The 24,431-nt window shown below is 37.4% G+C and overlaps 1 protein-coding gene across 4 annotated transcripts in view; it reads left to right on the plus strand.

Moving 5' to 3' along the window:
• Positions 1–23,588, plus strand: part of USP25 (ubiquitin specific peptidase 25) — an 89,209-nt gene extending 65,621 nt beyond the window's left edge. For 2 of the 4 annotated variants that reach the window (XM_068180653.1, XM_068180654.1), the window contains 11 exons: positions 2,156–2,384; positions 3,600–3,797; positions 5,203–5,342; positions 8,027–8,140; positions 9,915–10,010; positions 13,345–13,523; positions 14,263–14,341; positions 16,150–16,229; positions 20,783–20,906; positions 21,606–21,801; positions 22,247–23,588. In XM_068180653.1, the coding sequence (XP_068036754.1) occupies positions 2,156–2,384; positions 3,600–3,797; positions 5,203–5,342; positions 8,027–8,140; positions 9,915–10,010; positions 13,345–13,523; positions 14,263–14,341; positions 16,150–16,229; positions 20,783–20,906; positions 21,606–21,801; positions 22,247–22,419 (1,608 nt within the window). In that variant the 3' untranslated portion in view covers positions 22,420–23,588. The remainder of the gene's footprint in view (positions 1–2,155; positions 2,385–3,599; positions 3,798–5,202; positions 5,343–8,026; positions 8,141–9,914; positions 10,011–13,344; positions 13,524–14,262; positions 14,342–16,149; positions 16,230–20,782; positions 20,907–21,605; positions 21,802–22,246) is intronic. The other 2 variants (XM_068180655.1, XM_068180657.1) reach the window with 1 other exon arrangement.
• The last annotated feature ends 843 nt before the right edge of the window (positions 23,589–24,431 follow it).

Below are 24,431 nucleotides of genomic sequence, written 5' to 3' on the forward strand. Positions count from 1 at the left end.
TGCCCCATTCCCTGGGAACAATTTCCCTCTGCAAAATACAATTGCAGGACTGCAGTTGTGAAGTCAAGTTCTATGCACATAAAACTAGATACATTTTTAAGACAAACATATAATATTTGCAGGATGCTTCCTAGTGTATTTATGAATTATTTGATAAGCTCTTTGTCTTCTCATTTTGTCCTTTTGGATTCTAAGGAGATACAGTAGTCCATAAAACCTTTGTCAAATTGTCATATGAAATACATTCCTGAAATCTTGGTTTCATTGTCCTGAATGAATGTTTTATCAGCTGCTTATTTCCTTCCTTCTGTGAACTTGTTGTTGGGAAAGAGTCACAACAGTTTTTACTGTGGGGGTTCATCTTGGATATATCAGCTTTGACGCTTTGACACACACACCTGTTCTGCAGCTCTGTGTGATGAGGTTGGTGAAGCTCCATTCCTGGTTTCTGAATAGTATGTGTAAACTGAGAAGTTTAATGCCACCTATGTTTGTGTTACCTTGTGCTATTAATTACTGTTGATATAATGGCTTATCACAAGAGATGCCTGTTGGCACTGGACTCACCTGTCCCCTTGTCACAGGCCTCTGTGGGGAACCTTCCTGAAAGATCAGTGTGGGTGACTGACAGCTGCTTTTCTTGGCTTGGAGGAAAGGGTGGGGACCCTCAAGCTGACCCAGTTCGCATGGTTTTAAGTAAAACGCTTTAAATTCAATGGGGATTTTTAGTTCCTGATTTTAGGGTAAGAAAATTTTGTTTTGACGAAGTCTAAAGAGACACCTTTTATATTAAATCAGGGTCTGCATACATTTCTGTGCATATACAGAGGCTTGCAGTCGTGTTAAGGAGGCTTTCACACTGGTTTAGTAACAGATGTTAAAAACCCCAGAGCATTCAGATTTAAGGACTTGCCAGGATTTCTTCTGTGTATACTCCTTGTGTTTGGGAGATTTAGAGTACAGTTTAGTCTCTGGAAAGACAGGCTGTTTGATTCCAGCTGCTGTGCAGTCACTTTGCTTGACAGTTCAAGGGGAGTTGCAAAATCTTCAGCACTTGCATATAGCCTGGAAGAGAATGATCAGGTTACAAATAACTTCAAGGAGTTTCTCCAGTCAGGGTTATGTGTATATTTATGATTGTTGCAGTACTCAAACGATATTTGCGAAAAATACTGAGTACACCTTGAGTTAAAGAGACTGTTTATCTTCAGTCCAGATTGTGGCCCCTGCACAAGCTGGTTTGGGGGTTTTTCATCCCATCTGAGCTGTTGTCATTGAGGCACACTGTGCACAGCAGAGAAGCTCAGCTTTCTCTTTTATGTTGCATGTCTTCTTCCAGTAGGTTAAAATGAGTCAATCATTAAGATGTTCTCAAAAGATGTGTAAGTAAGGAAGAACTCATTCATTCTGCTTCTCTCTCTCTCCTTCATACTCGCAATTACTTAGGTGGAAACAAAGTTTCCTGTTGTTCTTACTTGTTGGTTTACAGATGTAGCCTGGAATTCATTTTCCACTGATCCTAGAACCTGTTATTGTTGTTTGCCTCGGGGGGAGGAGAGGACCTCTTCAGGTCTTCCCTGCTTTATTTGTCTTTTCCTGATACAGTTAAAACACTGGAAAACAGTTGTATTCCTATTCTACTGTGGGAATTTTATTTTTGGGTAACTGAAGCAGATACTAATTTAAATAAATTATTTTGCTGTCACACAGAAAGCACTGAGTTTATTACCTTGAATTTGCATGTGCCTTTCCAGATTTTTTGACAGGTTTGCCAGGTTGGAACTGAAGCAAATCCTAGACAGTCAAGGCTGACTTATTTAAGGGTTTTTTTTTGGTAGATACAATGAAGGTAGGAATATTAAGGAATTAAGAAAAGAGGATGAGTGGTAGTAAAGACAGCAGAGTAGACATATATGTCATACACTAATATTTATAAGATCTCCTGTAACTAGCAGTGGTAAGTAACATAGTTCCAAGTCCTTATGCTTAGTGGATTGCTAGTTTTACTTGATTTTCCTCTGTGTTATGTTTTGATCCTGATTAACTTTATTTCAGTTACTTTTATGTCATGTAGCAATTACTGCTGGCATACAATAGGAACTAAATGCTGTCAAGGAGGGTTTGACATTTATCTCCTATTTTGTTTTTTTTTAAGGTTCCTTATAGGTTGCATGCTGTCCTAGTTCATGAGGGTCAAGCAAATGCAGGACACTACTGGGCTTATATTTATGACCACCACCAAAACAGATGGATGAAATATAATGATATTTCTGTGACAAAGTCAACTTGGGAAGAGTTGGAACGGGACTCTTTTGGTGGTTACAGGAATGCCAGTGCATATTGTTTAATGTATATCAATGACAAGGAGCAGTACTTGATACAAGGTAATGTAATCTACACAGATTCTGCATGATATAGAATAGCTGAATACATTGGTAAAGCAAACTTCTTTCAGATGGATTTCCAGATTTTTGAAATATTTTTAATAGTTATTGAAAGTTTTATTCCTGCTGGGAACTGTTAGACTGTTTTTGTGGGCGGAACAATTGCTGTTCAGCTTATAGATCAATAAAGATGATGCCTGTGTTTCAGCATTATTAAGCTAAAAAAACACACTGCTTGTTAATTTGTAAATATTTTACAGAAGGGATTGCACAATTTTGGAGGGTTTATCTCAAGATTAGAAGAGAAGTATGGAAATAGAGAAATGAGCCTTTTGACATTAAAATCCTCATGTAGCTGCTTTTTTCCCCCATAAGCTTCAGAGCCCTGATACACTCTACTGAAGCGTGGAAACGTGAAAGCTTATGCAGTAAATTGAAATGTGAATAACTTAGCCCTACCAACTGTACATCAAACCTAAGTAATACATGGGTTAGGAAATTTTTTTCAGGTCATGTAGGAGTATGCAGCTATAAGGCTTTGTATGGAAGTGATTAAAGAGAGGACAGCGATCCCTCAGCACAAAGTTTTTGATAATGGTAAGCAGAGAGCTGTCTGTGAAAGGGTCCAGAGATTCAGTAGAAGGTCATGGAAAATATTCAGGTTCCTGTTTTTTCATAGGCAGAAGGCTCAAGTGCTCATTTGTTCAGTTTGTAAATGAGAACCAATATTACCCATGACATTCCTGGGTTGCCAGCTTGGTGTGGTGCACTTGCAGCCATAGGGTGTTTGGGCCCTGTAGGGCAATTACTGCTGGTGGATCCCCTGGGATGTAGGATACCCCTGCAGAGACCATTCTCAAAACAAATGGAAGATTACTCAATTTAGCTAGTGTTCTTATCAGCTGGCTTTCTGAATTCCTGTAGGTCCACTCTCCCACTCTCCTTCCCATTTTCTCTGGGGAAGTTTAGTTGTGTCCAGCTTTCTGTGGCAGTAATACAGTCAAGCAATCGTGGGGATTTTGTGAGTATTCTCTAAATGCTCACATAGAGAGCTCAACAGATAGTAAAACCAGTTAAAACTTACATAGTTTTGGGGGTTTGGTACTACACCGTACATTTCTGGTAATTCACTTGAGGATATCTGTTGAACATACTTTCTACTTTCTTTTGTCCTATTCTTTCTTTTTCTGAAACTTACCTTTCATGTTACCATAGAGGAGTTCAACAAAGAAACGGGGCAGATGCTTGTTGGAATGGACACGCTGCCTTCTGATCTAAGGGATTATGTCAAGGAAGACAATAAACGTTTTGAAAAAGAACTTGAAGAGTGGGATGCAGAACTTGCTCAGAAAGCACAGCAGGAGAAATTGTTATCTCAGATACCCAGGGCACCAGCACCCTCACCTGCTCCAGGTTAGCTGCTTCTACCTGTTTGGAAAGGGAGTAGGATCAAAAATCACTGGGGCTTGTATATATGTTTTACAGCGTAACAAAGGAAGCAAAAGTTAATTTGTGTAATCTTGAATCAGCTATTTACTTGGCCAAGGTAACTGTACTTGAAGTTTAGCCTGTTGGGGTGGGTTTTTGCATTTCATTTTTTATTTAAAGAAAATAATTATTCATTGGTTCTTCTGCCTTTTCCCTCCAAGTTGTCCTGAGCTTATTTTTTCTTTTTTTTTTTCCCCCATAGAAACTGAGGCTTTTTAAAATAGGTCTCACCAGTCTGTTTTGAATATTTGTTAGTCTGTAAATGATGCATTTCTTCAAGATGATTTAGTGTGAGACTGACATTCACATTTTAAATTAGAATACCATTCAGATCTGAAGAGCAGAATAATGTATTTGGTGCAGTGCATTGAATAGATTTAATGATGACAATAGTAGAGCCTACTTAAGAAATTACTGTGTGGAAATTAGGGTGTTAAAATTGTGGAAAATATTCTGACCAGCAACTGTGAGGCCAATGCTTGTAGGAACCCAGCTAATAAGGACCACTGGCAATCTGAATATAAACCAGAGCTGCCAGGCTTTTGGTAACATTCACCTTTTGCTCCATTGCAACATTCTGTCCAGATGTTCCCATTGCTGTATCTGAGTCCTAAAAATTGAGCATACATTTCTCACAACTATGTATAACTGCAAAATGAGTGTAAGAAGTGCAGTGATTTAATGGGATTATTTGTTTTGCAAACTCTACAGAAAGTTGCTTCTTTTCTTATGTTTTGAGTTCACAAACACTTTGAGATTCATGCTATTTCTTTTGTTACTAATGGAAAATACAAGATCAATGTTTAGTCTGCCAAAATTTGGTTTCATCATGTAAGGAATATAAGACTCTATTTTTACGAATAAATTTATTGCTCTCAAGTGGAGGAGACTGAGATCTCCCTTAAGGCAGAAAAATACAATGTGTTTATTATTTTACAAACTAAAAATAGATCTTGCACTCAAGTGGCTGGAGGTCATTCCATATGTTGAGTCTGTATCCCACAGAAACTCCAGCTAGAATCTCACCTTTGTTCTCAGTCATCGCTGGTGATTGATTGATGAATGCCACTCACTCAAGAGCCTTAATGGGCCTATAGACAGGACAGGTCTATTGTTCCTAATATGAAATCAGGGATCCATTTGTAGGGAAGTGTTTAAAATGACCTGAGACACAGACTGGTGTAAAGTTGTATTTGTGAATTGTGTGACCTACCCTGCATTTTCTGTGTGCTTATCTTATCTATGAGACAGTGATCCAAATAAAATGAATCCATTTAAAATTCATGCTTATGTTAACACACAAAATTCTTGTCTTATTTCTGTCACTAAGTTCAAGCAGGAGAACCAGAGTATTTAGAGCAGCCATCAAGAACTGATATTTCAAAGCACTTAAAAGAAGATTCTGTACAAGCAATCAATAAAGCTTTAGCTGAACAAGAAGATAGAGGTCCAGAAGCTATAATGGATTCGGTGAGGACATTTTGAAGCTTGAAATACTACTTTTGCTTTTATTTTGCAAGTGAAATTGATACAAAAACTGATAAAAGGGTGTGAGTCTGGAAATTTTGAATTGACAATTGCTTTTTCTTCAGGGACTGTCCAACACTAAAGTCCATCCAGAAACTGTGTACAATGGTAATGGGTGTAGTGCAAAAAAAATTACTAAGATAGGTGTTCTCTGTGGGATTAAAGTCCTTGTCAGGAGTACAGCATATTGTTCAAATTGCAGTCAGCTGTTTTTGCCCACCATCTTTTAAAAATGTTAGATGATTCCATGTATTTTTGAGGAGTAAACATTGACAGTCCATGTAAAATACTTGAAAAACATTGCTCTAGACATTCAGGGTTTTATCTGGGAAATGTAAGAATATAATTGATTTCCTTTGACAGACCTGTGGAAGTTAATGTAGCTTTCAGAAATAAAGGGTTTTCCAACAGTATTCTGTAGCTTTAATGCAGATTTACAACTTGACAAAAATAAATTTTTGTGATTCGTAGGATGCCTATATTAATTTAAAATTTCTATAATAATCAGTGTTGGGTGTTTGTTTTCACTTTGTACAAAGTATACTAAGAGGAATGGGACATTAACTATTTTATGGGCTATTAATGAAACTAATATTTGACATTTTCTTCTTTCAGCAAATACTTTTTTCCTTCCCTATAAGTATGTAGATAAATGACAAATGCGTTTGCCACAAAACTATGTGCCATTAAAACAATATATGCATCTGTCTTGGAACTGTATCCATAAATGTACAATAGCTTCCTTAGGCATCCCTAGTAACCACTAAGGATATGAACAGTTTAGATCTGTGCAAAATGCTTCCTAAGATTAAGTGTGACTCCTCATTAAACAGGAGCAGTCTGGCCCCAGATACCTTACAATATCTGAAAATTATGTGGCAGATTGTAGGCGCCCTGTTGACCTGCTGTGTTTACCACCCCTCCTGTGGTGTCAGGAAGGCAGGGAAGCACACTTCCTCTGCTAAGCTGAAATTGAAGCTAACAGGGAACCTCATCTAACTCTGGATGAGAAGATACTCTGCCACTAAAGGCTGCTGCATACTGGGCTTTGAGTTCTCAGAACAGCTTAGTGGGAGGCTGTTTAATACATGTTACTCCAGCTGAAAAGGTGGCTGTGAAGATACTAAAACACATGATAAAATCTCTTTCAAAAGGCTGTCCTCCTTCCAAGGTTTGTGGACACCATCCCAGTGGGATGTGAAAGAACCTTAGATTTTTTTCAATGGATCAAGTGTTGTAGTTCAGGATAATGGGACGTGGCACAGTGGTCAGCCTTAGGACTTGACAGGACTGTGAGGCAAAAGAAAAAAAAGCAAAAACAAACCATGCAAACATTATTTAGAAACAAATGTACTTCAATTTCTAGTTAATCTGAAGGTACTCTGTTAACATTTAAAAGCTGTTCTCTGTATCCCCGAATTTCACTTATGCAGAATTGTGCTTCCTTCTCAGTGTATCAACATGCTTTCAAATTGTTCTGCTTCCATATGCATTCAGACATGCAGGCATATATTCCATTACTTCCCTTTTTGTTTGTCCATTTATAAAAGAAGGAAAGCCAACATCAGCACATGTAACAGGATTGTAGGTTACTCACCACATGTTCATTTTTTCCATTTTATGCCTTTTATCCTTTTTTTCTGCCTTTGATTGTACAGCCCTCTTTTGTATTTATACAGTGTTGGGTGTAAAAAGATACTGTGTTTTTGGAATCTTTGTTAAAAAGTGAGGCTGTTGTTACAGTAGCAGAACAAGTAGCATAGCACTTGGTGATTGCTTGGATTAGAGTCAAGATTTAAGTTCTGCAAATGTTGCAAACTGCCTATTATTCAGTGACAGACCATAGGAGCCAAGATTTGTCTCCATTGTTGTTTAAAACTTAGTTTAACATACCAAGACTTTTAGTGACTAGGATAATATTCTCCTGATTTTCTGTTTAATTACTCTTCTAAAAAATAAACCAGTTTAATGTAATGCTCCTTTAAATGTTCTTTAAAATGTCTTGATTGTTCAAGGCTTTCTTTGTATTTTTTTTTTCTCCCAGAGCATTGGGAAATGTTAGCTTTCAGTTTGTTTCTATCCTTAAGTGTGACTTCATCAGGTATTTCAGATAAGAAGTATCTGACTTGGCCTTCTTCAAGGCCAGACTGGATGGGTCCCTAAGCAACCTGATGTAGTGGGTGGCATCTTTAGGACTAGATGATCTTTGAGGTCCCTTCCTAAACTATTCTGATATTTTATGATGTATTTAGTAATTTTGGGGTGAAATGTCCAAAAAATACTGGTTCACAGACTCATCCTTTGCCAAGTGACTTATATGTGTAATGGATATTAGAGTTGTAATACTGGTATACTAACCTGTAAAGATAGAATTAGTGAATAAAGGACAAATGAAATAATTTTAGTAATTATGGCTTAATTTTAAAATGTACTGCTTAGAAAGTTATATCACTTATATTCTCTAATTAGATGCAGTTTCTGAATTTCTTCAGAATTTCAGCAGTGGACATTGTACTAGACCAGCCTGTCAGTTTGCGTCTCTCCATAATTTTATTGTATTTTCTGGTAAATTATTGTGATTATTCTTCTTTTCCCCAAAACATACTGATAATGGTTTTCTTCTGCAGAGCTCTGATAATGCCCCAGCTCAAGCAGCTCCTACCCAGCGAGTGGTAGAGGTGGCGATCCCTGATGTAGGGACTTTTGTGATTGAGTCAGAGGAGGGGGGTTATGACGATGAGGTACCTTGGATTGCAGTTGTGTGCACCGCTCCTCCTCGGTGCTTCCTTGTGCTGCCTGATGAGAGTTTTTGGCATGTTTGCGCACTGTGACACCTAACAGACTTCTGCAAAACTAAATGCTTAGCAATTTGTGATCTTTAACAATGTCTTAGTTTGTTGTGAAATATGGAAGGAAAGCACTTCAAACGCTTAATTGGGCACAGTTTGCATGCTACCATTTACACTGGAGGTGTGTCTGTCTCTTCAGCTGTGGAGGTTGAATGTTTGTGTTAGGCCAGGTAGCCTTCAAAATGCTGGTGAAAGACTGCACACTGCTGCATTATCTAAAAGGTGACCAGGCACTGAGGAATGTTCTTAATGTTTGTGCTTTCTTGTCATTCCAGTAAAGTCTGATCTCTTATTTGCCAAGGTTAAGCTTTTCAGGCTTTGGGGGTTAAATTAGCCGTGGAAATAATCAGAAAATGATATGGCTGGTAGAACTGAATCTTGCAAATCTTAAAAATAGTTCAGACTCATGGTGGTACATGTAATTGCTGCTACTTGAGGAATAATTGAGGGGCCCATTGTTTTTCTGAGAGACATTGTTTTTTGCTGCCCAGTTTCAGCAGTAGAAAGCAACACTGCTGGTCATCAAACTGCCCTTCGTCGTCACTGCTTACTCCACGTTTGTTTTGGGTGGGAATAGAGTTGGTGCAGCCCATAATTTCAGGGCTGTGGACATGGGTTCTTGGGGAGCTTTAGCTTCCCTAGGCAAATAATATTTCAGGTCATTCTGCCCTGGAAGTGTGATCAGTTATAACTGGGAGGATGGGGTGAGGAATAAAATGGTTTCATTGACATCATCAGACTGAGTTTAGCTTCTCACAGATGTGCAGCCTCCACCTTGAAAGAAATGAGGATTTAACCTCATATAATGACCAATGCTTGTTTGTTTTTACTTTTGTCCCCATGCCACTGTCATTCTAGAGGAGAACTTTCTTGCTTATTTCCCTATTAGTTTTGTGAGTGTATTCACCTTTTAAAAATGTTTTTATGTGTGGGAGACTCGTAGGGAGTTTTAAGAGCCTTCATCGTTTGTTGCTGCGCCAGCAATACCTTGGGCAGGGAGAGAGTGTTTTCCTTTGCTTACAGATCAAAAAGGAGAAAGGCTTTTCTGAGTAGCTTGGATGTATCAAATTGTGTGTAACTGATGTGAATAGCAGTGAGAGACGTCTTCTCTTGAGCTTGGTATTTGCTAATTGTTTTGGACTTGATGTTTATGAAATTGTCGGCAGATGTTTCAGGGATTGATTGTATTTGCAGCAGTGAATATCTTTTTTTGACCTTGAAATACACATAAAATACAGGTGGCTGTAGTGCAGTATATCTGAAGTGTGGCTGGATGATTTTTCTACTTTAAACTTTTTTCCTTTTTAATCCTTTGATGGCCATGGGTAGCACTCATTCAATGTGCAGTTTCTGCTTGGTACTAATGCTGAACTGTGCATGTTCCTTTCCTGGGAAGTTTGGTCCATGTAACTTTTTTTGACACAGATCTTTTCCCTTTTTTTCCTTTTTTGTAAGATTCCTTTAATGTTCATACAGTAAAACTATATATACACATGCCATGATTTGATTTGCAGAATATGCTCACCAGATCTGTATTGAAATGTGCCATATCAATGTATGCATGCATTAAATTGCTTTTTCATCTTGCATGAGACTAAAAGCATATTGAATTTAGTCATTAAAATATTAATCATTCAAAACTTTTACCTTAAATCCCTTGTGGCAGGTCATGCTGACCCCGAACATGCAAGGTATTATCATGGCTATAGGTAAAGCCAGGAATGTTTATGACAGGTGTGGGCCAGAAGCAGGGTTCTTTAAGGTACAACTAACATTTTCAACTTTTTCTCCTTTGACTTTTCCTGTAAGATATGCTACTCCCTCTACCCCTTTCTGTATGTAAAGTCTTTTCCAGCATTTCTACATGCTTGTCTGTATCAGTCCCTCATTTAAATGTTTATCCCTTGAAAAATACAGATACTTGCCCTGTTGATATCAGCAGCTCATTTACCTTTCTGCATTTTAGCTTTTTAACAATACTTGTGAGTAACATAATAGTAACTGAAACCTAGGTGTGTGATTACACAGTAGTGGTATATGGGATTTTTCTGCTATTAGACATAAAACCCATGCTTTTGCTAGACTATGGAACATCAGGATTTTTTTTACCCAGGGACTTTAGCCATTTGTTGTTTATTTCAAAGAGATGTTCTTGGTTTGTGCTCCTTAAAAGATTTTTGATAAATTTAAATTGCTTGCTTTTGTATAACCGCATGGGTGTCAATACTATTTATTTAAGCAGTGTTTTATTACTGGGAATTAGACGTTAGGCTTTTTATGGTGATTAGTCTTCACTGTGACACCTGATTTAAGAATGTGTTCATTTTCTTAAATACACAAACTTCTGAGCACCTTTAGCTCATGGCCTTTTGAATTTTCAGGGTATTAGAAAGGGAGTTGCTTTGACGTGATGTAAAGGGTAAAATCCTCTCAAATGTGATTTGGAGAGGAGAAAAAAGTTTCTTGCTTGTCATTGAGTAGCAGTCTGTTTTCTTCTTAATTGTTATGGTGTACTTCCACTAGAAGAACTTCTAAAAACCACAAAACCCCCAAATAAGCAACAAACAAACAAAAAACCCTAACATCCCCAACAAAGTTCTGCAACCCCTTGGTAAGGAAATTGAAACCTCAGTTGGTTTGTCTGTTTGTGTGGGTGTTTGAAGTGGATACTTTGGGCAGGGTTATAACCACATTGTGTATATAGGGTTGTCTCTGTTAACTGTGCCTGATCTCAGGGAAGAGACAGGCACCTGCCACAGCCTCTGTTCAGTGAAATTGGGTTTCTTTGGGATTCAGTGTTGGTTGCTTTTTTCTTTTTTTTCAAATTTATTAATGAAAATATGTAAATTGTTTTTTAAGTTGAAAAAAGATCCTCATTTGATTAAATCACTCCTTGATTTGAACCAGAAAGTTCAATTATACCTAATTATATTTTTTAATATGAAGGATGTTTTGATATTTTTAAAACAGAAAATTACTTTAAAATAAAATTACATTTAATGCTTTAGAGTTATCAAAACAATACTCAGTTGAAATGATTTTCAGTCTTTAATTTTGAATCCTAAAATATTTAGGCTTCAAGGGAGCAGAATGTCTTTGAGTGAGAAAATGTTTTGACATAAAGTAGAAAACTTTCCTTACTCATTTTCTGCTGAATCATGTTTGCAATATTTTAGAAGAGGTAAAACGTGGTTCATTTTGAAGGAATATATTAGTATGAATGGATGCAGATGAAGTGGGGTTGTTTTGGGAACTAAATTATTGGTTTGGGATGCATCTGATGAAATCTCGCATTTTCCCATAACTTACTATAAAAGCTTCTATGATGTCTTTTAATACTGTTACTTTGATCCTTTATGTGTTTGTTTTTGATGAAATTAGTGTTTCCAGAAAACGGGGTGGGGGAGGGGGGGGGGCGCGGTGTGGTTCTGTATCTTTGTTTTAATGTTACTCATGTGAAACTCCTTTGGTGTGGATCATTGTTACTGCCAAGCTTTCACTCCCCCTCTGAACCTCAGGTTTAGGACGTGACTAACATTCAGATATTTCTTGGTCAGCGATCTCTTCAAATCATTGTTCTTTAACCTTTACAGACAACTCCTTGCAGAATGTTTCCTTTAAGATCTTTATTTAATATCCTCAGTGAGAAAATGAAAGCATATAATACTTCTTGCTACAGTCCCTTTTTTTGTGTAGCGATTGTGTAGAAGTAGTGCTTTTTCATTTTGTTAAAGATTTCTGAATCTGTAGAATACCACAATATTTTAAAATTATTATAAAAATACAAAGTTTGTGTTGCATTTTTCCCTAATTCTAAGTAACTATATGAAAAATTTAATGTCTAATAGCAGTTTATTTTTGCCTCCTCAATAATCAAGATTTAATTGTTCGCCATGTTGACTTTCTAATGGTAGAACATATGATGTAAGATAATAGAAACTCTGCGTCTTTTGGCATTTATAATGTTGTCCTAAGCATCCTTTTTAATGGTAATGCAAATCACGAGTATTTAAAGATATTGATGCAGAACATTCTCCTAAGTTTCAAAGGTCTCCACATGCTCTGTGTTTAAACCTGTATGATTATTACCCTACATGTTTAGTCCTGAAACAAAATGTGTTATTAGCAGAGAATGGGAGCCCAAATTTCTGGTAGTTAAATGTCAGATATTACAGCAGAAAGGCATTTCAAATACTGAGTAGGGGGTTTTTTTTGTGACTACTTTGGTGCTTTATTTTGTGCATATGTTGTATTGAAACTTTGCTAATGTGTTAGGAAACCATCTGAATAACCTCCCTGTTTTCAGAGGGAATTTATGGAATGTGTATTAATTTCTCACCATTTTTCTAATTCTTTTTCTTGTTGCTCCTGTTCATATAGTTGCTGTGTAGTTTCAGTGAATAAAATCTAATGAACATATCAAATGATGTTCATTAAAACCTAATGTGCTGGCAAAGCTGGAAAAGTAAATTATTCTGATGACCTCTAAAATGTCTCTAAAATATTCAGGGAAGGCTGCATGCTGCCCTATAGGGCAGTGCTGTTCATATGGAATTATTATTTTCTTCAGAAATCCTATAATTTGTTTTTCATTTAAGGACTTATTTCATTCCCACTTAATATTTTCCAAATCATACCTGTTGACTAAACTTTCTGTAGGGTACTTTTTATTCATGTCTTTGCATTTAACCATGTATTAGAGGTACTTTTTTACCTTACAAAACTTCAGAAAATTTCTTAAGGTCAAGCATCTGAAATCTTACACTTGTCTTGGGCTTAAAGAAACCTCTCTAAGGATTGGATAAATCTCCTCTCAGGGAGACATAGCACAGGATTAGAACTGCTTTTCAAGGGAAGGTTTAATTGGGATTTTGTCAGGCTTAACTGGTTTGAGAAATTACCAACTTGACAATTTATCTGTGGTTTTGTTTGTTTTCTTTTTACAAACATAGTTTAGACTTCTTAGAAGGGTGGACTGTGGAACTGTTAAAAAAATTTATAGGCAAAATGCTGTGGCACATAAAGTATCTTGTGTCTGTGGTTTGTGAGTTAAAAACCAGAAGGAATAATGTCTTTTTTTTTTTTTAATTATGTAGGCAATTAAATTGGAATACACACGTCTGCTAAAATTAGCCCAGGAAGATCCACCACCTGAATGTGATTATCGTTTGCGTCATGCAATTGTTTACTTCATCCAAAACCAGGCACCAAAGAAGATAATTGAGAGGACATTACTGGAGCAGTTTGGAGATCACAATCTCAGCTTTGATGAAAGGTAATAAGATCTGCACATCTCATTTCCTGTGTTCATGAATGTTCTCTGATGTGTGGAAACACCCCTTCATGTTTGGCTTTATCTCCTAGTTAATAGCTTGCACACTTACATTGTAAAACAGATTATAAAAATATCTGTTAAAAGAGTAATCAAGAAGCTGAGTTTGTACTCATCTAAAATAAGTAGGTATGCTCAGTGTTGTTCATAATTTTGCTCATAGATTTCTGTACCTTCTTTCACTGTGTTTTCTCACTGCCCTGAAAGCCAGCAGTAGAGACCAAAGCTTTTCCAGCTGGGTGAGTGACTGACTGGAGAGCAAGACAATGTCTCTTTTCCACTCAAAATTCTATCTCCTTACTTATATAAATAGGTAAATTAAAAGTTAGAAAACAGTCTGATTTCTGTGTAGAGAATAATCTTCTAAAGTTCTGCAAAGTAATTGTCAGGGAGTTTCAAACTATCTGAAATTTAAAATCAAAAGAAAGACTGAGCAGTGTGACAATTTAGTGAAATAAAAAAAATAATCCTTTAAATAGCACAGGCCTCCATCACACATACTTCAAAAGTTTGCCCTCTCCTGCTGATTATACCATGCATAATAAAATGTACATTTTCCAAGGCATTTTCATACTGGTTTGCATAAGGCTGTAGCTCGTACTGTTTGAGGCTCCTGTCTTTGTAAGGATAATACCCTCTGTGAATTCCCAGTAATATTTTGTTTTTTGTTTCTTTTTGTAAGATGCCGTAACATAATGAAGGTTGCTCAAGCCAAACTTGAAATGATAAAGCCAGATGAAGTAAACATGGAGGAATATGAGGTCAGCATTTCTTATGCTTTAAATGAAGTTGTAATATGAAATAGTTATCAGTAAAGCTGAATTTTATCTTCACAAATTTCTTCTCGTCTCAGACTGAGAAGTTAAAACTGGCTAGTTATATAAAGCCCTTATTTGTCTAAAGGTTAAGCTAAAGCCATTTTTTTCACATCTGTAATTCCAGTGTTTGAGCCATTAATTAGTGTCAGGTTGGAATCTGTCCTTGCTTTGTTAACGAGTCTTGACGTCACTAACAATATTTTGTAATTTGTCACAACATGAGCCACATGGCTTTTTCTAGGCAGCTGGCAAAGAAGGAGGAGAGTGGTCTGTGCCCAGCCTTGCTCATCTTGAGAGCTGCATAGCAGGCACAGTCCCATTTGTGCTTGTCCTCCAGCTATCTCGGCAGCTATTCCCATTTTCTTATGAGCAGCAGATTCTTTTCTTTGCTGAGACCATGCATAACCAGTTTATGCATTTAATTCTTCTCCTGTGTTGTTTAGAAAAACTTGGAGGGAAAGTGAGAGTGAATCTTGGACATTAAATAATCTTGACTAATAGTTACTAAAATAATTAATCTCACATTTAAAGCTAAGCCTGTAGCTGATTTTCCAGCATCAGTTTCAAGTCTGAGTAATACTGTTCATTAAGACCTCTTAACAGTGGATATTTATGTCCTGGGCAGATTCCAGTGCACCACCTATACTTCCTTGTTGTGTTGGTAGGTCCGAACAACTTGATCAGGAGGGTAATGGGAGTAATCTTTCCCTCACAAATCCAATGAAAAATATTTTAATTTCCACTTCTCATTACCAGGTTTAGGACACTGCATTAGTGTGTCTCCCTAGTCACTGATAGGGAGGGACCCTCAGAGTGGCATTTTAATTACATTTTCTTGGCTGTGCAGGGCTCAGCATTTTACCATTTTCTGAATGATGCTGTACAGAGAGAACAAATAATTCTGGACTTAGCTCTAAGAGTGGGGAGTGGCGGTATCTTCTGTTCCTCTGCAGAAAAGTGCCCCTTTTTTAGCTCCTGCAGTAGGTAGTTGGGGGGTTCTTCATAGGTTGTGTCAGTCTGGTATAGCGAGTTGGCATTTTATGGATGCTTTCTTAAGCTCTTTCTGTTGAATCTGCTAGTAGCTGTGTCTTATGGTGTGATGTCCCCTGTTTTATCTTTAATGCACAATTGAAAGTCAGCACTTAACGCTCTGTAGAGGAAGGGTTCTTTCTCACCTTTCTCAGAGGGAGGGAGGGAGAAACCCTCTTTCTCACCTGGAACATTTACCTGTAAAGTGAATCAGGAGACACTTGGTATAAATCATGATGCAGTAAAATAAATGTTCTGCTTCAGCACCAGCATTTCATCAGAGTTGCATTTGGGTTTTTTTTAGCACTTCCCATGTAAAGTGTTCAGGCTTTTTCTATGTCATTCTTGTATTAAAAATTAAGCTTAATATCTGGCATATGAAAAAGCTTTCCAGCACTTCCTGAGTAATGCAGGGAAGAAAAAGCAAGATCTTGTATAATTTTACCTGTGGTTCTCCAGAAATGCTTTGTGTTCCTTTCAAATGGTAATAGGTTCTGTAAGAACAATCTCATCTAGAAATGTTTAAGACATTTAAGAATTTTCTTTTTATTGAGGGAGGGCGGATTCTGGTGGACTTTCCTCATATGCGAGCCTATTGGCATCTTTAGTTCTTACTGTAACTGTTCAACGCTAAATCTAACTGGAGGGGGGTTTGTGTTTAAAAAAATGAATTATATTTCATTTTTGTGGATGAAGTTCTATTTACCCTTTCTTATATGCAGAGATGGCACCAAGACTATAGACATTTCAGGGAAACAACCATGTTTCTCATGGTAGGATTGGAGTTTTTCCAAAAAAAGAGGTAAGTGGTAGTATAGAACTCAAATGTAGTAGAACAATGTGAAGGCAAAATGTAATATTGATAAGTAAAGCTGTTTTCTAAATTAAGAAGTGTTTAATGTATTCTTCATTTCAGATAAGCATTTATTCAGTCTGCTAATGTTTTCAGTCTTGCATCTTCCTATTCTTAATTTCCATTTCCAATCTCTTATCAAGCCATGGGTTCTTTTCAGAGCACTCTCCACATGTACCCCTATTCTTCCTTCCCTTCTGTTCTTAAGTGCTCTAGGTGAAAGTCCTCCTTCTCTGGCACCACCTGTGAACATACACTTATCTGCTTTCATCAGCAGACACAATTAGTCAAGTCTGTATCTTTCATGCTTTTTGGCTGAGTCTTCTCACTGAAGCAGTTTTACCTTCTGCTCTAGTCTGAGCCAAAACTCCACCTTTGGTGGGCTTTAAAGGTCAGGAAAACAGAACATATTTGAGAAAAACTGTTATGCACAGCTGTCATAGTTGTAGCTGATTGTCCTGAACTCTATGGTGATTCATTCCCTTCTCTTTTTGAACCAAGTCAGAAATTGTGGCTGTATAAAATGGGTGGCATTTATGTACTTGATTGAAAACAGCTCATATTTATTCTGATCAACACATGCAACAAGAATGATGATTACAGTATAAATGTAGTCAATCATTGATTTTTCATATATAAAACAATAGGTAGGGAAATTTATAGCAGGAGTCAAATTTAATTCTTTGTCTCTTTGTTGAGTAGTAAATTGCTCCATATTCCTCATCTTATATCTTCCCAAAAAAGAAAGGTCCCAAACAATACAGGAAAATTGATTGCAAAAGACACAGCCTTGCCTTTGTGGCACAATACATCTTTTTATACTGGCTAACACAATGAGCCCAGAGTCTTGGGTTGGTTTTGGGTTATCACCATGTAATAAACAGTACTTTTACTAATTATCTAAACTGAAATATGCTACACTATTAGTCTTAAACAGTTATTGTACAAAGGTTAGTCAGAAGATTGCCTGGCTTATTTGAAGCCTGGTGTTAAAGAGGCAAAAATGTCACAGGTATTGGTGTGGTTTATAGGACCCCCTTCATGCATTCTCTTAGATTACAGGCAAGGGTGAAACATCTTCAAGTTCTTTGGCACTGGGACTCCAGAGTGGCACCTTCAATTGTAAAATACCAGTGTTCTCAAAAAATTCCTTCTTGCCATAACATATTCTGGTTATGCCATGGAGGAGAGAGGGAAGTACAGTTTTCTGCTGGGTGCTAAATTAAGTTCTCCACTATGTACAATAACTTCAAGAATTAGGGTGAGGTGTTTGTTAGAAAGCACCTTCATAATTTAGAAAACAAGCCTATTATCACCAATATGATAATACTTACTCTTTAATATGGGTCAGAAATAAAAGGTACAATTTCAGAAGTGCTTCACGAAGTTTCTGATACAAAGATAGTAGAACTAAAGTATAGTTAGTGGATGAGTGAGATCTGGCTATCCAGTGATCTGCTCCAAAGGCATCTTGTGCAAATACATACCTGTGTTTCAGCTTCAGGTTCCCAAAGAGATTTACTGAGGTTCCCACCTTGCACACTTGAGAGAACAATGGAAACAAGACTAAACTGCTGATCCCTGTCAGTTCACTAAAATAATAAAAACATAACTTCAAAAATATTCATGAAAGGATAGACTTTCATAATAGAAACAGGATCTTCATTAGTAGGACTGTTTTGAGGCTTTTTTTCCCCTGCAAACCCACCTCTCTGTTGACAAACTTTTCTTAGCTTCAGTAACACTAAGTGATAACCTAGCAGCACTCGATGTCTTGATGGACACAAAAGTCGACCTTTATTCAAGCAGTATTTATTTCTTTAATTGTAATGTGTTGAACAAACACAAAAATTAGCATTAAAGTAGTTTGGTCTATCTTTTTCATGCCTACTTTTAGTGGTCACTTGTCATCCCTGATGGTGGGTGACAAGTTCCACTTTTCACTGCAGGTGGAGAATTAAGGGGTCTTTCAGGCAGATCTCCTCTGACTGTGCTGAGGAGTAGTAACCTGCTCTGGCTGAGATGAACCCAGGCAGCTAATGAGCCTTGGTAGGAGTTTTGCCTGCAGCTCACTCTTGTGGCAGCAACTTAAAAGTGAACAAACTGCATGCTTTACCAGTTGCCTTTTAAGTTTCTTGGAAAGATAGGGAAAGATAGTACAGCTTTTCAGTTTTGACTGAAATGCCTTTTTCAAAGCAGTGCTAAAATTTTGCCATTCTGTGCTTTCTGTGTCTTTTCCAATGCCAAAATGTAGTGAGCACCATAATTTTGTGAGCAGCTTCAGTGATTTTAGGCTTCGGCTGCACACTCTGAAACTTATGTGTAGTTCAGCTGTGAGAAGGCAGAAAGCCAGCTGTGTCCTGGGCTCATCCAAAGCTCCGTGGGCAGCAGGGCAGGGAGGGGATTCTGCCCCTCTGCCCCGCTCTGCTGAGACCCCATCTGCAGGGCTGCATCCAGCTCTGGGCTGCCAGCACAGGAAGGACAGGGAGCTGCTGGAGCCAGGCCAGAGGAGGCACCAAGGTGATCAGAGGGATGGAGCACCTACCCAGTCAAGACAGGATGAGAAAGTTGGGGCTGTTCAGCCTGAAGGAAGAGAAGGTTGCATGGAAACCTGAAAGCAACCATTGAGTATCTGAAAGGAGCCTACAAGAAAGATGGAGAGAGGCATTTTACAAGAGTGTGGAGTGACAGGGCAAGGGGGAATGGCTTCAAACTGACAGAGAGGAAATTTGGATTGGTTATCAGGAAGAAATTCTTTAGAGAATTTCAGGTGAAATGCAGGGTGCAGGGTGGTGAGGCACTGGAACAGGATGCCCAGAGAAGCTGTGGCTGCCCCCTCCGTGGAAGAATTCAAGACAAGGTTGGATGGGGCTTTGTGCAACCTAGTCTAGTGGAAGGTGTCCCTCTGCCCATGGCACAGGGGTTGGAACCAAATGACCTTCAACCAAGGCCACCCTATGATTCTATGGAACTGTTTGCTACTTTTACTGTAGTCCCATTGCTCAGGCCCAAGATATATAAGGAGTCTGAGCTTGGATATACAGTCATAATCTAAAATAACTTACCTTGGTGTTAAATGGCACCACAGTTGTTTCAGGAAAGGGTCACACATAGGTGACGGAAGGAGCAAGAAGAGGGTGACTGGAAATATGGCTACTACCACCACTAAGTTTTAATTTGCATCAACAGAGCTGTTGACACTGTAGCTTCAACCTGCAGTTTCACAAATAACTGAACTAGGAACAGAAGGAGAAGATCCTCCTCCTCTGGCTTTATAACCAGCAGTTTCAGTTCTTGTAATCATCTTTTCTTCCCCTTTCCTCCTACATTAAATTTCCAGCTGTCTGGTCAGTTTTATTGGTGACCAGTGGTATGAAGAGTTTTCATGGCTAGGAAAAATTGACTTCAAGTAGCCTTTACCCTTATTTTTGTATGGTCTCATTGGGAGGTATTAGCTTACATCTTGAGTTATTTACTTTGGAAAACTCTTGACTTGTATTCAGATATGCTCTGCGTGTGCAGATAATTTTTAGCCTTTTTCAGTAGCTTGATAGTTTGATTTTGGTAGTTTCAACTTGACATATGAGCTCATACTCTCATCAGGAAGCAGTGCACAATTTCATGTTCCTTTAACCGCTCCCTTATGAAATTTCTCTTCCTCAATTTTTTTAAATTTTTATTATTTGAGTAAAAATGAGATATCAAATTGCCTGTTTTTTGGGTAGCTACTGGAACTGCTTTCAGTGCTTGTCTGTCATAACTGGGTCATTGTAAATCAGAGAATTAACCATTTCAGGTGTTTGCAGGAGATGATGTGCAGCAGTATGAGAGTGTTCATCTGTGCATGAAGGGATCTCTGTCAGTTACTAACTGATAGGTTCTTGGGTGTTCTCTTACTCCTTCTCTACCAATTAGCCTTGCATTTATCTTCTGCATTCTGATTAAAGACAGAAATATCAACAGTCTGACAGCACTTCTGCTGTTAAAATGCTGTGATGGCTTCTTCCATCATATTAGATTTCAAGTAACTTGGAAGAACTTTCAATTAGTGAAGCTTAAAATTCACAGTTTTTGTTTTAGTAGTAAGTTGACAGCTTTAAATCTTATTTGCTGAGGTGTAGAATGCTATCAAGATATTCATGGCAATGGAAACTCAAATCCAAGGTGACATAAATGCAGTCAGGAAAAATTAAGTTTTCATGGATTCTAAAGGCCAATCTAAATTTGTTTTTGAAGTGAGTGGAATGATACCCATTGGTTTCAATGAGCTTTGGATCAGACATCATGTGTAATGATCTAATCTAATAATAAAATAATTTGTTCTAGTGTGTGTAAAAGACAAAATTGTATGGTTTAAAAAAAAAATCATTAAGAGTTTGGTGGGAAGAGGTGGACTTGCCATCCAGCAAGTGAAGTTACCTGTCCTTGGGGGAACACAGTAGTTCCCTTGAAGCAGGTGGTATGTGGATGTTGCACCTAATGCTCTTGTTTCTTCACTTCAGTTACATGGAAGCCTTGCTCTACCTTATCTATGCTTACCAGAATAACAAAGAACTTTTGTCCAAAGGCCCATACAGAGGGCATGACGAAGAGCTGATATCTCACTACAGACGAGAGTGTTTGCTAGTAAGTGAAGGGGGAATTATATGTCTCAAAATGTTGAGTTTGCTGCGTAGCTCTAATAAAATTAATTAATAGATTAACGATAAATGTTGCCATCATGTACAACGAATCTCAAACCTCCCTGCATTAGTAATTTAATACTGAGGCTCTAAGAGGAAAAAAAGCAAAAGTAAAAAAGAAAATATTTCCCCCTCCCCCCCCTTTTTTTTGTGACTAGCCGATCATTGTCTTTATGATTATAGTGGGCTCACTTTTGTCATGTCTGGGCTAGGTGGAAGCAGTGGTTGACTGTGTTGGTGAGCCGACTCACCTTGCTGCCATGGTTTGATGAGGAGACAAATATTGGCAAAGGCATCAGCAATGATGCCTTGCCTGAAACAAGGGATTTTTTCCTTGTTATGTCACTTTTAATAATAGTGAAAAAATAAAAGCAGGTGATAGAATTTCAGTCTTAACAAAACAGCTGCAAAATTGGAGTTGGCAGGTATGAAATGAAGTGGCTTGAGGAACAGTACAAGTACAAGTGGATTAGTACAGCATATGCATAATGGAGTAAATGTTAAAATACAGCTGTGGCTAATACAAACTGCCGGGTAATTCTGTAGGAAGACTGTGCTTTAAAACAAATTGATAATGATGCATGGTAGACTGTGAAATGCTGTGTACTTAAAGGCTTTCCTTTTTTTGTGATGGTTTCTGAAGAAACTAAACGAACATGCTGCAGCACTCTTTGAATCGGGAGACGATCAGGAAGTAAATAATGGCCTGATCATAATGAATGAGCTTATTGTCCCGTGTTTGCCATTACTACTGGTGGATGAAATGGAAGAGAAAGATATTGTTGCTGTGGAAGATATGAGGAATCGTTGGTGTTCCTATCTTGGACAAGAAATGGAACGTAAGTAATTTATTATTAATGTAGAAGGCCCTTGTGGACCTTTTTCATAAGTATGATGTTTTCAATATCTGGAATTGAACCTGTATCTTTTGTGCCTTGGTAATGTTTTTTGAGCTACCCTGACTTTTGAATAATTCTGTGCACATTTAAATAAAAGATATTTCTATATGTTGCACTGGGGTATTGGGCTGTAAAGGAAACATGCTTTTTGAATGGGAAAACATTTGTGGTGTTAGACTATCTAAAGGGGAATTTATATCAACGCCTTACTTGGAATTTGTATGTCCTAGTTATTGCTTGATAGGTCTAAAGAATCTGAATTATTACAAGTGAAACTCCTCCTCTTCTACCCACTAATTTAAAAAAATTCAGCATTGGGCAGAAAAAGGACAATTCTACATGTGGACATAAATGCTTATATTTGTTTTTCTGGTTTGATTTGCAGCCAACTTGCAAGAAAAACTGACAGATTTCCTGCCAAAACTGCTAGATTGTTCTACAGAGATTAAAGGTTTCAATGACCCGCCAAAGTTACCCTCCTACTCCACACATGAACTGTGTGAAAGATATGCCCGAATCATGTTGTCACTCAGTCGAACTCCAGCTGATGGAAGATAAATTCTGCAGACCTTCCTAAGCACATTGTATAAACTTAGATCTTAAACCTTGCCTTCCTGTCACAGGGTTTGCTTGTTGCTGCTATAGTTTTTAACTTTTTTATTTTAATAACTGCAAAAGGTAAATGACTGTACAAATTTTAGCCAGACTGCAAACGATTAAAGCTGAGAATCGCATGGCGCTCAGTTGTTTCAACCAGAATTGATGCAACATGCAAGTCTGATCTTTATGGCAAAACTGCTTTTTTGCCATTTATCTGTTACAGTATTACTTTGCTTTTATCTTAAGATCCTTTACTTTATCAACAGCTGTCTGGATCATTTTGTGACTGCAACTACTTTAAGTGTCCAGTGCTGTGTAAATACATGGTACTTGGTAGCTTGTAAATGAAAAGAAAGAATAAAGTTTTATTTATGGCTACTTCTGTGTTTGCAAGCAGATACCTTGTATATTATTGTAAAATACGGGTATTTTTAGAAGAGATACAGTATATTGATGGGTTACTCAATTTTTTAGACAAGGTTCTTTAGGATTTATGGCCAGTTTCCTTTCAGGTACTCAGAGATTACTGTTTGTGAATATATTGAAAAACTGTCACAGTATTATATACAATGGTGTTTTGTATATTCTTCACTGGTCTGTTTGATACTGCACCTGAGCACTTTAGTGTGCATGTGAATGGCCATGCCAAGTCTTTTCTAATGGTAGGGACTGGCTTCTGAAGCAAAACAATAATGGCACCTTCCTTCTATTCCTAAAAAAAAAGTTCTAAAAATTGATGTAAGTAGAGAAAATAAAGATTTTAAAAAATTGCATTTATGAAGCTTAAGGATTAATCAATTTTTAATTGGTATTTGAGTCATGTAAGTGACCAGAAATAAAATCTTAATTTTAGTTCTTTGCTTGAAATGGGTTGCTATTGTTGCAACAAAATATATCAAAAGTCTTTTATCTGTCCTAATTAAATTCTATTGGAAGTAAAAGAACATATCTATCGGGCTTGTTTTGTAGAACTGAAATACTGTCTGATTTTAATGAAGAAACTTCATTATTTTGTGGAAAAAGAGATTTAATGCATCCTTAGGTAATCCTGTTACCTGACACTATTTTGATTCCTTCTCTTTTTAGAGAACGTTTTGTGTTAGATCAGTAAAATATGTGAATATTTATTTGTATGTTTTTATTGGAGCGACACAACTTTTCCTTACAGGTTTTCAAGTGGTCTTTGAATATCTGCTAATAAAAAGCTACAGAGGGAAGGGAAGGAGTGCTGAAGTTCAGACCACCTAGAAACACAGTGGGCAGAAATGTGGGCATCTCTTATGCAAGAGGCAGCAGAATTCAATCTTAGAATCTGAGAATTTGTTCACTCTGGAGAGACACTGGATCACAATGTACAAGGAATAGAATGTGGCCAATTCAAAATCTGTTCAGGGCTGTTCTCCACTCCTCTTCTCAGTATTGCAGTGCTTCATGCTTTTTCAAACCACCTATTTATTTTATCAAATTCTTTTTTTAAAAAAGAATATTGACCATTTAGAAGTGAAATACTGCAAAGGAGAATTATTTTAGGTCTGAGACTGTGTATGTGTGAAATATCCCTCTTAAAGAAAAAAGGTATGTTTACTATGAAGTGGGAGAGGATACATTTTAAAAGCTTTTACATTTTGCTCCTGTTCCACTTTGATTTGAAACTCAAGAATATGCCTACTTAGCACTGGATTTTTAAACAAGGTTTTGAACAGATCAGGCTTCCTACTTTTTTAATAATAGTAAAAAGAATTAGTTGTGAAAGAGCAACTTTATTTCATTATGGCTAACAGAGTTTGAGTGTTTGTGGAAGCTTTTAAGGAAAGCTCCCCTCTTACCCCAAAGGAGCCAGTTATCCTCATCGGTTTAATCTTTCACAAAAAACACATGGGGAAAGGCACTCTTTCTAAGGTAAAAAAGAGAAATAAATTATTTCGTTTGGGAAGAATATGTAAGATTTTTAAATTAAAAGGAAGACAGGA

Source organism: Anomalospiza imberbis, chromosome 2, assembly GCF_031753505.1.
Source record: "Anomalospiza imberbis isolate Cuckoo-Finch-1a 21T00152 chromosome 2, ASM3175350v1, whole genome shotgun sequence".
NCBI classification, from domain to species: Eukaryota; Metazoa; Chordata; class Aves; order Passeriformes; family Viduidae; genus Anomalospiza; species Anomalospiza imberbis.